This window comes from Rhamphochromis sp. 'chilingali' (assembly GCF_963969265.1).
Source record: "Rhamphochromis sp. 'chilingali' genome assembly, chromosome: 15".
Lineage (NCBI taxonomy): Eukaryota > Metazoa > Chordata > Actinopteri > Cichliformes > Cichlidae > Rhamphochromis > Rhamphochromis sp. 'chilingali'.
In genome coordinates, this window is record NC_137942.1 from 32,094,831 (window position 1) to 32,107,468 (window position 12,638).

General features: G+C 44.5%; 1 protein-coding gene across 1 annotated transcript; it reads left to right on the forward strand.

Annotated features, from left to right (window-relative positions):
• Window positions 1-745: 745 nt before the first annotated feature.
• LOC308411814 (uncharacterized protein) lies at window positions 746-5,604 on the forward strand (the record flags this gene model as incomplete). The annotated part of the gene is made up of 4 exons (XM_080905840.1): window positions 746-963; window positions 1,062-1,344; window positions 1,477-1,987; window positions 5,594-5,604. The coding sequence occupies exons 1-4, from the start codon at window positions 782-784 to the stop codon at window positions 5,602-5,604; spliced, it is 987 nt and encodes a 328-aa protein (XP_080761966.1). The 5' UTR covers window positions 746-781.
• Between the last annotated feature and the right edge of the window lie 7,034 nt (window positions 5,605-12,638).

A 12,638-nucleotide genomic window follows, 5' to 3' on the forward strand; every position in this document is an offset into this window, starting at 1 on the left:
AAGAAGAGTAAGAAATAAAATTGCTGATGACATCAGAGCTACAATAGTGGACCATGTAATCATCCATGGAGTGAGCCTGAGGGAAGCTGGCCAACGGGTCCAGCCTAATTTGAGCCGCTACACTGTAGCAAGCATCATAAGGACATTTTGAAATGAGAGTGGGTTAGTACTGTCACTTTGCACTACAGTTTTTTTCAGTCGCTAACAAGCGTTTGTCCAAACAGTTGTCACATTTGCAAAACTAAACACAATTAGCACAGCATCAGTCTGTTGTGGCCATACCATTCACACATTTCATGTCGTGTTCACCCAATATGCAGTCAGTGAACACATTTCCACAATGCTTACATTTTCTTAACAGACAAGATATACCTCCCAACAAAATTATGGACTGTTTTTGTAGTATCTACGAATGTTAACACACAACATCCCACAATAGCAAAAACAATATTCCAAACCTTAGATACAGTATAAAAACCTCTGCTTCTGCAATGATATCAGTACAAAAACAATATCAATATCAAAAATATATCTCAGCTGATAATAAACAAACAATTGAATAATTGACACACAGCTGATTTATGTTGGGTAAATTGGGCCAACCACAGCTTCTTCCATTCTGGCTTAGACTCAGTGGGGTTTATAAGGCAGGACCTTGAGGAGTGATGTTTTTGGAAACAAAAAAAAGACAAACACTGTAATGTCTGGTCGAGGAAGAGTAAGAGCAAGGGGCCCAGGGAGAAGAGCAGGCCCAAGGAGAGGGCAAGGTATAGGTGTAAGAATGCGTGGTGGTGGCATTCCAAGGGCTGCAAGAACAGTAGTCAGTGATGAAATTCGTGCCACTATCATTGACCATGTAATCAACCATGGTCTTTCACTAAGAGAGGCTGGTGAAAGAGTGCAGCCCAATTTGAGGCGGTCAACGGTTGCCTCCATTATACGCATCTTTCAACAAACCAACAGGTAAGTATTGCATTTTACATGGATTGTTTCTATTCTCACTTGACATGTCAATATGGTCATACAGTAATGCATAAGTTGAATTTTTTGTCTTTCTAAAGAATGCAACGTCTTCCACCCTCTGGGGGAAGAGGAAAGCTCCTCAGTAATGATCAGGAGCTTGCCATTGTAGAAATGGTTACTGCAAATAATGCAATAAAACTGCGTGAAATTCAAACTAGAATTGTGGCGGACCATGAGATATTTGACAATATCGATAGAATCAGCCTCACAACCATTACGCGGACATTGTCCAAACACAGAGTGCGGATGAAGCAGCTCTACACTGTTCCCTTTGAGAGGAACAGTGAGAGGGTCAAGGAGCTACGACGACAATATGTCCAGGTATAGTGTATATTCAATCCAATGTCCAGTTCTATAAGCTTTGCACTTTGCAAGTAGGTAACCTACACAATACTAGATTACAGTACAGTATGGTATACAGTAATAACATGACTTACATAAACTTTGTTTCAGAGAGTTATGGAATTGGAGGCCAACCAGGCCCCTCATGAATTCATATACATCGATGAGGCAGGATTCAATCTGGCCAAAAGGCGTAGACGTGGACGAAATGTAATTGGAAAAAGGGCCACAGTTGATGTGCCAGGACAGAGAGGGGCAAACATTACCATGTGTGCAGCAATTGCAAATGCAGGATTACTCCTTCACAGATGTCAGGTTGGACACTATAATACAGAGCGCTTGCTTGCCTTTCTCAATGATCTCCACCAGCGCCTGGTTCCAGAGCAGGGTCAGGAGGGTGAAAACATGAGGACCTTTGTAATTACCTGGGACAATGTGGCTTTCCATCACTCGCAAGCAATAACAACATGGTTTGAAGTCCACCCAAGACTGGTAAGTCTCTTCCTTCCACCCTATTCACCTTTCCTCAACCCCATAGAGGAGTTCTTTTCTGCATGGAGGTGGAAGGTTTATGACCATCAGCTACATGACCAGATGTCCCTCCTTGAAGCCATGGATGCTGGCTCCAGGGACATCACAGTTGACAATTGCCAAGGGTGGATCCGACATACCAGGCGGTTTTATCCCAGGTGCATCGACTTGGATAACATCAGATGTGATGTTGATGAAAACATGTGGCCTAACCCTGAAGATCGCAGAGATTAGATGCCAATTTTTTGCCTTTTTTTAGCCCCCCTCCCCCTCCCCCCCTTTTTATCTTGGCTTTTTGCTGTTGTTTTTTTGTTCAGAATGCTCTTGTGTGTTTCATGGATATTTTGTTCACTGTAAGCAATACTGTAAAACTTTCTCTGTCCTATCATACCGTGTTTCTACTGTACCTCCTGTAGTAAACAGTAAAGAAACAAAAACTTGTTTGCTTTTTACTGGAATGCTTTTGAATGTGAACATTATTGTACATGTGGACATACAGTTACCAACCAAGACATTTCTGGTGTCAGAATGGTGGATTGCATGTTTCGCATGCAAATACCTGTAAAACTGAAACATAAAAGTCTATGCAGTTTTTGTAATGTCAATAATAGCCAGTATTTTGAAACCTGGTGTACTTTGATTGACTGCATGTACCTCGTGAAGTGAAAACAAGTGTTATTCTTTGACAGACTAATTTTATTTTGAGTCAGATTTATAGTGTTTTTGTACAGTTAGTGTGTGCAGAGAAAGATGTGTTCTATTCTGAAATGAAGAGTTAGTATATCCATCCATCCATCCATCTTCATCCGCTTTGTCCGGGGCCGGGTCGCGGGGGCAGCAGCCTAAGCAAAGAGGCCCAGACCTCCCTCTCCCCAGCCACCTCCTCCAGCTTATCCGGGGGAATACCAAGGCGTTCCCAGGCCAGCCGAGAGATATAATCTCTCCAGTGTGTCCTGGGTCTGCCCCGGGGCCTCCTCCCGGTGGGACATGCCTGGAACACCTCACCCAGGAGGCGCCCAGGGGGCATCCTTGTCAGATGCCCGAACCACCTCAGCTGGCTCCTTTCGATGTGGAGCAGCAGCTGCTCTACTCTGAGCCCCTCCCGGATGGCCGAACTTCTCACCCTATCTCTAAGGGAGAGGCCAGCCACCCTTCGGAGGAAGCTCATTTCTGCCGCTTGTATCCGCGATCTCGTTCTTTCGGTCACTACCCACAGCTCGTGGCCATAGGTGAGGGTAGGGACGTAGACCGACCGGTAAATTGAGAGCTTCGCTTTTACACTCAGCTCCCTCTTCACCACGACGGACCGGTGCAGCGTCCGCATTACTGCAGCTGCAGCCCCAATCCGTCTGTCGATCTCCGGCTCCCTTCTCCCATCACTTGCGAACAAGACCCCGAGATACTTGAACTCCTCCACTTGGGGCAGGAACTCATCCCCGACCCGGAGTGGGCACTCCACCCTTTTCCGGCTGAGAACCATGGCCTCAGATTTGGAGGTGCTGATCCTCATTCCTGCTGCTTCACACTCGGCTGTGAACCGTTCCAGTGCGAGCTGGAGGCCCTCACCCGATGAAGCCAACAGAACCACATCATCTGCAAAAATCAGAGATGAGATTCTGAGGCCACCAAAGCGAAAGCCCTCCGCCACTTGGCTGCGCCTAGAAATCCTGTCCATAAAAATTATGAACAGAACCGGAGACAAAGGGCAGCCCTGGCGGAGCCCATCACCCACCGGGAACGAGTCCGACTTATTGCCGGCAATGCGAACCAAGCTCTTGCAACGGTTGTATAGGGATCGAATGGCCCGTAGCAATGGGCCAGACACCCCATATTCCCGCAACACCTCCCACAGGACACCCCGAGGGACACGGTCGAATGCCTTCTCCAAGTCCACAAAACACATGTAGACTGGTTGGGCAAACTCCCATGCACCCTCAAGTATCCTGGAGAGGATAAAGAGCTGGTCCAGTGTTCCGCGACCAGGACGAAAACCGCATTGTTCCTCCTGTATCCGAGGTTCGACTAACGGACGAACTCTCCTTTCCAGCACCCTGGCATAGACTTTCCCAGGGAGGCTGAGGAGTGTGATCCCCCTGTAGTTGGAACACACCCTCCGGTCCCCTTTCTTAAAGATGGGGACCACCACCCCGGTCTGCCAGTCCACAGGTACTGCCCCTGATCTCCACGCAACATTGCAGAGGCGTGTCAACCAGGACAGCCCTACAACGTCCAGAGCCTTCAGGAACTCGGGGCGGACCTCATCAACACCAGGGGCTCTGCCACCAAGGAGTTGTTTACAGTTTTTTCTGAATGCTTAAACCCTAACTGTGATTCCTGTAGCACAATCTCTAAAACCATTCAGACTTATAGCAAAACCACTCACTGAGTTTGCAAAACTAAAAGCACAAAAACTGCTTTGCACTCAGTTTGCAATTTTGTAACACACACTATGCAAAACTGTAGGCACAATTCACTGCACAACACTCAATTACCAAATTTCCAACACACTCCTAGCAAAAGTATACACATGTATGGCTATCATTAACATTAATTTGCCAACTGTCTGGCACACTTTCACATGTGAAAACTTTTTTAGATAATTAGTTCACTTTGCAATCAGCCTAAGCACTATAATACAGGTAAGCTGTGTGTGTGGAGTACAATGGAGGGAGCAGAAAGAGTGAGAAGTAGAGGAGGCCGAGGAAGAGGACGTGGAGATGAAGAAGTAGGATGAAGAGGACGACAAGGACAAGGAGGAGCAAGAGGAAGACGAGGAGGGGGGAGAGGAAGATGAGGAGGGGGGAGAGGAAGGGTAGGAAGAGTAAGAAATAGAATTGCTGATGACATCAGAGCTACAATAGTGGACCATGTCATCAACCGTGGAATGACCCTGAGGGTAGCTGGCCAACAGGTCCACCCTAACTCGAGCCGCTACACTGTAGCAAGTACCATAAGGACATTTTGAAATGAGAATCGGTGAGTACAGTCACTTCGCACAAAGATTTGTAGCACTGCCATATGCCAATGAGAAACACACCAATACCATTGATGTAAAAATACTGAAATTGTTACTTTACAGAATTGCTAGATGACCAGATGCTGGGGGCAGAGGAAGCATGTTCACTGCAGACCAAGTAACCCATATAGTCATTATGGCGATTGCAAATAATCCTATACTTGGAAATAAACACTTGTGTTTGTTTTGATGTGTTTGAATAAACAGCAGTACTTGAAGTTTGGATCCCTCTATGCTTATGGATCTATGACAGAAGTATGAGCTCAAACTGACATAGCCTACCTTGTGCACAGAGAAAGCAAAAGCCAGATGTGTTTTGTATTCATACCATCAGTGTGCAGTTGGCGCATTGTGTGCTTAGTAGATGATGGCTTGTGTGTACTGTTTGATACGGAAACACCATTTTTACGAAGGTGTGAAGAGTTAATCTAGCTGTGTTTGCTTTTGCAAGAGAACTACAATGTTTTGATGATTGGGTGACAGGTTTTCTTATTTGTGTGAAGAGTTTTGCAAAATTAGCCAATAGTTACAAAAAATGTGCTTAAGCAATCAGAAAAGACTGTAAAGTCGATGACGCTCAACCACCAGAAAAAGTGGAATATTTCAGAAAAGATACGACAGTTTGACCATCTGAACATAATGTTCTCTTTCACTCTCCCTCTCTTGTGCTCGCTCTTGCAGATTCTCTCTAGAGCAGGGGTACCCAATCCCGGTCCTCGAGAGCTACCGTCCTGCAGCTTTTAGATGCATCCCTACTCCAACACAGCTGAATCAAATGGTTTGATTACCTCTTCAGCATGCCATCGTGTTTGGCAAAGGCCTGATAACAAGCCATTCATTTGATTCAGCTGTGTTGGAGTAGGGATGCATCTAAAAGCTGCAGGACGGTAGCTCTCGAGGACCGGGATTGGGCACCCCTGCTCTAGAGCATCAGTCCTGGTCCCTAGAGTAGGAGCAGCTAAGCAACAATGGCCAGCCTAGCCTTCAGAGCAGCCAAGCAACCCCAACTTACACCTGTCCCAGAGGACCAGGGCCCTATTTCAGGAAGCCGGTTTAGAGCAAACTCTGAGTAAGTATACCCTGAGTTAACGAAAACTCTGGGTTTTCGGTTTCACAAAGCGAGTTTAGATTAATACTGAGTGAGTTACTATGACGACACACTCCGTGAAGCTAACCTGCCCCCTAGCAGGTTTACTTCTACTAACCCTGACCTTCTCCGCCTCTTTGTCAGAAACCTGACTGTAGGAAGTGTCAGACATGGCGTGTCCCTTCCTTGAAGAGCCAGTAGATGTTGAAGCCCAAATTCTCCGCAGAGCTCTCCGCCGGGAGAGAGTGATTAGAGCGCGTTTGGACATTTTATCATTTCCTGATGATTTCCTGTGTGAACGTTACCGTTTTTCAGCACAATCTATAATTTATTTGAATAACATCCTCAGGCCTAATATTGCTCATGTGACACATCGCGGACATCCTCTCAGTTCTGTACATATTATTTGTATTGCACTTCGGTTTTTTGCAAACGGGAGCTTTCTGTATAATATTGGTGATGCTGAGCACGTTTCCAAGGCTACCGTCTGTCGGGCAGTCAGGAATGTTACAGTTGCACTGAAACGTCTCCTGTACTCGTTTGTGGTGTTCCCCGGTCATAGACCCACAAGATTTATCAAAGAGGGATTCCACAAAATTGCAGGTATCAGGATGAACAAAACTTAATTCATGATGTGGTGATACTTGAACTACTACTTAAATTTTACATTTATTCTCACGGTTCCCAGGCGTGATTGGCTGTATAGATGGCACTCACATTCCAATCATTGCTCCTTCAGTAAATGAAGGAGACTATGTGAACAGGAAGTCTTTCCACAGCATTAATGTGCAGGTACATAGTTCCCTGTAGCATTTCAAACTAACAAATTATTTCATTATAGTAATGGATGCTAATTTGTGTTCTCTGCACTGTGAAGATCATATGTGATGCTGCCAACATTATCACAAATGTGGAAGCCAACTGCTCAGCCTCTGTGAGTGGTGGTGGTGGAGGACCCCCACCTGTTTTTCAGGCCTCCGCTTTTTTTCTGTTGGCTATAACGGGTCACATTTGAGCATACAGAGTAAGCAAATATGTACTTGTAATGTGCTCAGATAATTTCAATAAGTGCTTACAGAAAGAAAATTAATGTAGCCTCTAACTGCAATTGATTTACATCGGACAAACAGACCAAGCACTATGGCTCATAATACAATTACACCTTACCTGTTTGGACTATATTTTTATATTTCATTTTTACTTGCTGCCAGGAACGTTTGGGGCCTGTTGGGTTGCACCTGCGCTCACATCACGTCACAAAATAAAATGTATGAAATAAAAAATAAAATAAAATATAATAAAATAACGTGTTAAATGGGTGGAAATCCCTAGATCAATGTTTAAATTAACACTCACGCATTGACTCTGTCGGCCATGTTTTGCCATGCATGCTCCCTTTCTTTTGTAGCTGAGGCTGTGTTACTTTTTTTCCGCAAAATTTGCATGTTATCGCCCACCCCCGTGACATCACGCTCCAAAGCCCTATACTGCCATCAGAATTTCGGCCTCAAGCGCTGTAAAATACATTGACCGCGCCTTCTTTCCCTCCGTCTCCATGGTGACTCGCTTAATCTGTGCTCCACTAATCAGGGCTTTATGTATCCTCGTGCGCGCGCTTAATTTGGGGTTAAAGCAACTCCGCGTTGACTGAACTAATTGTTATCAGCCTTTCTGAAACCGAATATTCCGAGTTGGACAGTTCGGGGTTACTCAACCCTGAGTATCGTTTTTCACTCTGAGTTTTCTAAACCGGCTTCCTGAAATAGGGCCCTGCAGTCTGAACCTGTGCCTGTGGGGCCCAGGGGGGGCTTTTCTTTACTTTGCATTGTCTTCTATCCTTTTTGGTTTTTTACCGTGTTGTCACTTTCATTCTCCATAATTTGGTTTCAGTGATAACAAAGCAAGCCTTTCAAAACATTTCTACAGAATATTGAAATTCTTTTATGCAACCATTCGGTTTTATACAACATCACAGCTTCTTATTATGGGGTCCAGGGTCATATTAGGGACAGGCCTGAATTCTACTCATCAGTTCAAAGCAGTTTTATCCTTCTGTAGCAAGAGGTCATTCATAGGCTGCTGCAGGCAGATATGGATAAAGAAAGATGTTAAAGCTTTACTTACTTAGATTACTATGTCAGTATACAAAATTTTGTTTCCTCTGTTAAACCTATCCAAAGCCCGTCAACCGGGCAGAGAGTAGTGTGCAGCCAGCCAAGGAAGCAGCAAAAACATCTTTTTCCATTGCTAAAAATAATTTACAAAAACAGATGTAAAATGATATATAGAAAATGCAGCAGAGGGTTGACAAAACAGGTTAAAATCCTTATAAGACCATAACCCACTTTGATTAGATTTTTAGCAACACTAAAAATCTAATCAAAGTGCACTTAAAAGTTGCAGGAGAAGCTAGAGTTCCCACAATTGAAGTGGCCTTATTTCACACGCTCAGGACGCTGATCTTCTAAAGTGGGGTCCACCTGTTTCGGTCAGGAAGAGGGAGTGAGGGGATTTCATCCACACAAGCCGTGCTGAAAGCAGATGATCCAACTGCTGAATGTTGATTGGTTGACAAGTGGGTCGAAATAGAGCAGTCGGAGATAACAGAGTTCACGGGGAATGGTGGTATAGTCATCACGTCTCCTGATCCCTTCCACCAGAGCCACCTAGTGGTCTTTGGTGAGACTAACCCTGATTGGTTAATGGTGGACTCCTTTAGGGGCATGAACTAATGCAGGGTAAATCATTTTAGTTTCAGAATGTGCTGTCCATTAGAAAAAAAACGAAAAACACAAGCCTTAAGATAAAAAACATGCAATATAGCACAACTACAAAAGACTAAAAACCATAAAAGATTAACAAACTGACCACTACCAGGGTGTTTGCTCTCTTCCTGATTTCCTATTTGTTTCTATGTTTGTCACACTTAAATGTTTCAGATCATCAAACAAATTGGTAACACGTTATAACACGACCGGTGAATAAGGCACAAGTACTTATGTGCATTCTGAGGGCAACAAGTCAGGTTTTTGCAAGAAACAATGAAACACGTACACTGTAAATACCCTTTCTGATATTATAGATTAGATTAGATTAGATTAGATTAGATTAGATTAGATTAGATTAAACTTTATTAATCCCTCGGGTGGGTTCCTCCGGGAAATTCAGTTTCCAGTAGCAAAGCACCGAAAGAAGTTGCATGTTACAGATATATTAAGGGGAATGAGAGTAAGGATATAAGCATAAATACACCATATATAGATACAGAATATACAATATGGATAAATAGGATTGCTCATTTGAGTGAGTATATTGCACAGTGATTATTGCACAGTCAAATATAAGAAAGAGACAAAAAAACGAAAAACAAATATTGCAAATATTGCACCGTGTAGAAAAGCCCCTACAACTCAGTTGTTCCCCCCTCCCTTGTCCCCCTGTTTCTCCTCCCTCTCCCCTCCAGTGAGGAGTTAAACAGTCTGATGGCGTGTGGGACAAAGGAGTTTTTAAGTCTGTTGGTTTTTGACTTTGGGAGAAGCAGCCTGTCGCTGAATAGGCTCCTCTGATTGTTTACGACCGTGTGCAGAGGATGCCCAGCATTGTTCATAATGTCCAGCAGTTTCTTTAGTGTCCTTTTCTCTGCCACTGTCACCAGAGTGTCCAGCTTCATGCCGACCACAGAGCTAGCCTTCCTGATCAGTTTCTCCAGCCTGGATGAGTCCCTCTTTGCTGTGCTGCTCCCCCAGCACACCACAGCATAGAAAAGTACTCCAGCAACCACCGACTGGTAAAACATCCTCAGGAGCTTCCTGCAGATGTTAAAAGACCTCAGCCTCCTGAGGAAGTACAGTCGGCTTTGGGCTTTTTTATACAGGTTCTGCGTGTTGCATGACCAGTCCAGTTTATTGTCCACCCACAGCCCGAGGTACTTGTATGTGTTGACCACCTCCTGTCCCTCTATCTGAACTGGCAGTGGACCTGGTCTGGACCTCCCGAAATCCACAACCAGTTCCTCGGTCTTTGAAGTGTTGAGTTGCAGGTGGTTTGTGTGACTCCATGTGACAAAGTTCCTCACCAGGCTCCTGTACTCCTCTTCCTGGTCATCCCAGATACACCCCATGATGGCTGTGTCATCTGCAAACTTCTGAATATGGCATAATTCAGAGTTGTAGCAGAAGTCGGAGGTGTACAGGGTGGAGAGAAGAGGGGACAGCACAGTTCCCTGTGGTGCTCCTGTGCTGCTGACCACAGTGTCAGACGTGATGTCCTTCAGCCTGACGTACTGTGGCCTGTCGGTGAGGTAGTCGGAGATCCAAGCCACCAGGCAGGGGTCCACCTGCATCCTGTTTAGTTTCTCTTGGAGCAGACAGGGCCGGATGGTATTAAAGGCACTGGAAAAGTCAAGAAACAGGATCCTGACCGTGCCTTTTCCCCCATCCAGGTGTGAGTGGGCTCTGTGTAGGAGGTACAGGATGGCATCCTCCACACCGACATCTGCCTTGTAGGCGAACTGTAGTGGGTCCTGGGCATGTTGTACCTGTGGTCGGAGGAGGTTGAGGAGTCACCTGCAAGACCCATCCATCCATTCGCTTACTCATCCCAGCTGTTATAGGGCGAGAGGCGGAGTACAACCTGGACAGGTCGCCAGTCTGTTGCGGGGCTAACACACAGAGTTTGCGTGGGTTCCCTCCGGGTACTCTGGCTTCCTCCCACCATCCAAAGACATGCAGTTTGTGGGGACAGGTTCATTGATTAATCCAAATTGCCCATAGGTGTGAAAACCTGCGAGACCTGCAAAACAATTACGCTATTGCACCCATGAATAAGGCACAAATAGCCTGTAATTTTGTGTACCTGGTTGGGGTTTTACAGGAAACAATAAAATATTGACATAATTACACCCTAATACCCTGTAATTACATGTAATTTTGTGTAACAAGTTTTGTACTGGAAACAAACTTGGTATGTATAAGTTACTTTGCTCACAAAGTAAAAGATATTTTCCAAACTGAAAAACAACAACTTGTGAATTCCATGCTGGTTCTGAACATCCATCCATTCGCTTCCGCTTATCCTTTTCAGGGTCACGGGGGGCGCTGGAGCCTATTCCAGCTGTCATAGGGTGAGAGGCAGGGTACACCCTGGACAGGTCGCCAGTCTGTCGCAGGGCCAACACATAGGGACAGACAACCATTCACACTCACATTCACTCGCACATTCACACCTAGTGGCAATTTGGATTATCCAATTAACCTATCCCCACAAGCTGCATGTCTTTGGACGGTGGGAGGAAGCCGGAGTACCCAGAGAGAACCCACGCAAACACGGGGAGAACATGCAAACTCCACACAGAAAGACCCCGGCCTGATGGTGGAATTGAACTCAGGACCTTCTTGCTGTGCGGCAACAGTGCTAACCACCGTGCCACCGTGCTGCCCCGGTTCTGAACATAAGAATTGTTTTGTATGGTAATGTATTGTTAAAGCTAGTTGTTTCATGTTCTTCTTTTTTAAAGTTTAATGAAAATAGCTGCTCTGCATGACCTTAAAAAGGTGCTTCAAGCTCATAAACCCTCAATGTGGCTAAATTACAACAATGGTTAACTGTCAATAGCTACAAGGAGAATTAAAATGTAAATGAAAAAAATGAAGGGTGACTATTGACAAAATAACTCGTTGAACTTATTGTATTCAGACATTCTCACAGATCCTAATCTGAAAGTGCTTTTGATCCACCTGCTCAATTTTCCTTTTATGGACATGGTCAGAGCTCCCAGCCCCTTTTGCAACTTTCCTTGATAATGTGCTGCATGAATTATGAACAATTTTGAACGAGCACCATCTTCTCTACATCACATTTGTAAGCTGATGTGGTTAGCAAGAGGAAACTCATCTCTGACGATGTAAAATCACTGAAGCTTGGTTATTTGCTGATGTATTTCCATATGAACCACAGGTCATAACTAATCCTAGAACAGTAAAAGAAAGCCAGCAGTAACTTGAATTGCACACTCAATTCACAGTCAAAGACCTGTGATTTATCCACGACGCGCCTGTGCACACTGCCAGAAAAAAGGTGCTGGACTGCTGGCTCCAGTAAGTGTTAATGACCTCAGGCAACAGACATAGCCTACTTGTTTTTGAGTTTGGATTGTGAGCATCTGTTTTTTTTTATGGTTTTATCTTTAAACACACTGTAGATTTATAAGACTAGGGAGTAAAGCTTTAACTAAAGTTGCAAATTCGCTGGTGTGCCTGGGACAACTTCCCCGTTCTGCATGACCCAATTTCAGCTTACCTTTAGCTGTCTGACAGATGGCATTAACATTTGCCTCTAGAACAAAAGAGTTCATGGCTGATCCAAAATCTTTTATGGAGTTTATTACATTTACTGATTAGTGTGCTTTTGAGGCTTTACCCTCTTAATTCCTGCTGCAGTAGTAATGGTGTACTTAGTTTTTCACAAGGGTATATAGAGTTATGTGACAACGTTATTTACACAAGGCATACAATACTGAGAGACCCTATTTTAGGATGTGGAAAACCTCATAGCACCCTGTGGTGTTACCATGTGGTTCAGGTAGCGCTGCTCATGAAGACAAAAATAACTGCAAAGTAATTCAATTCAATTACTTTCAAT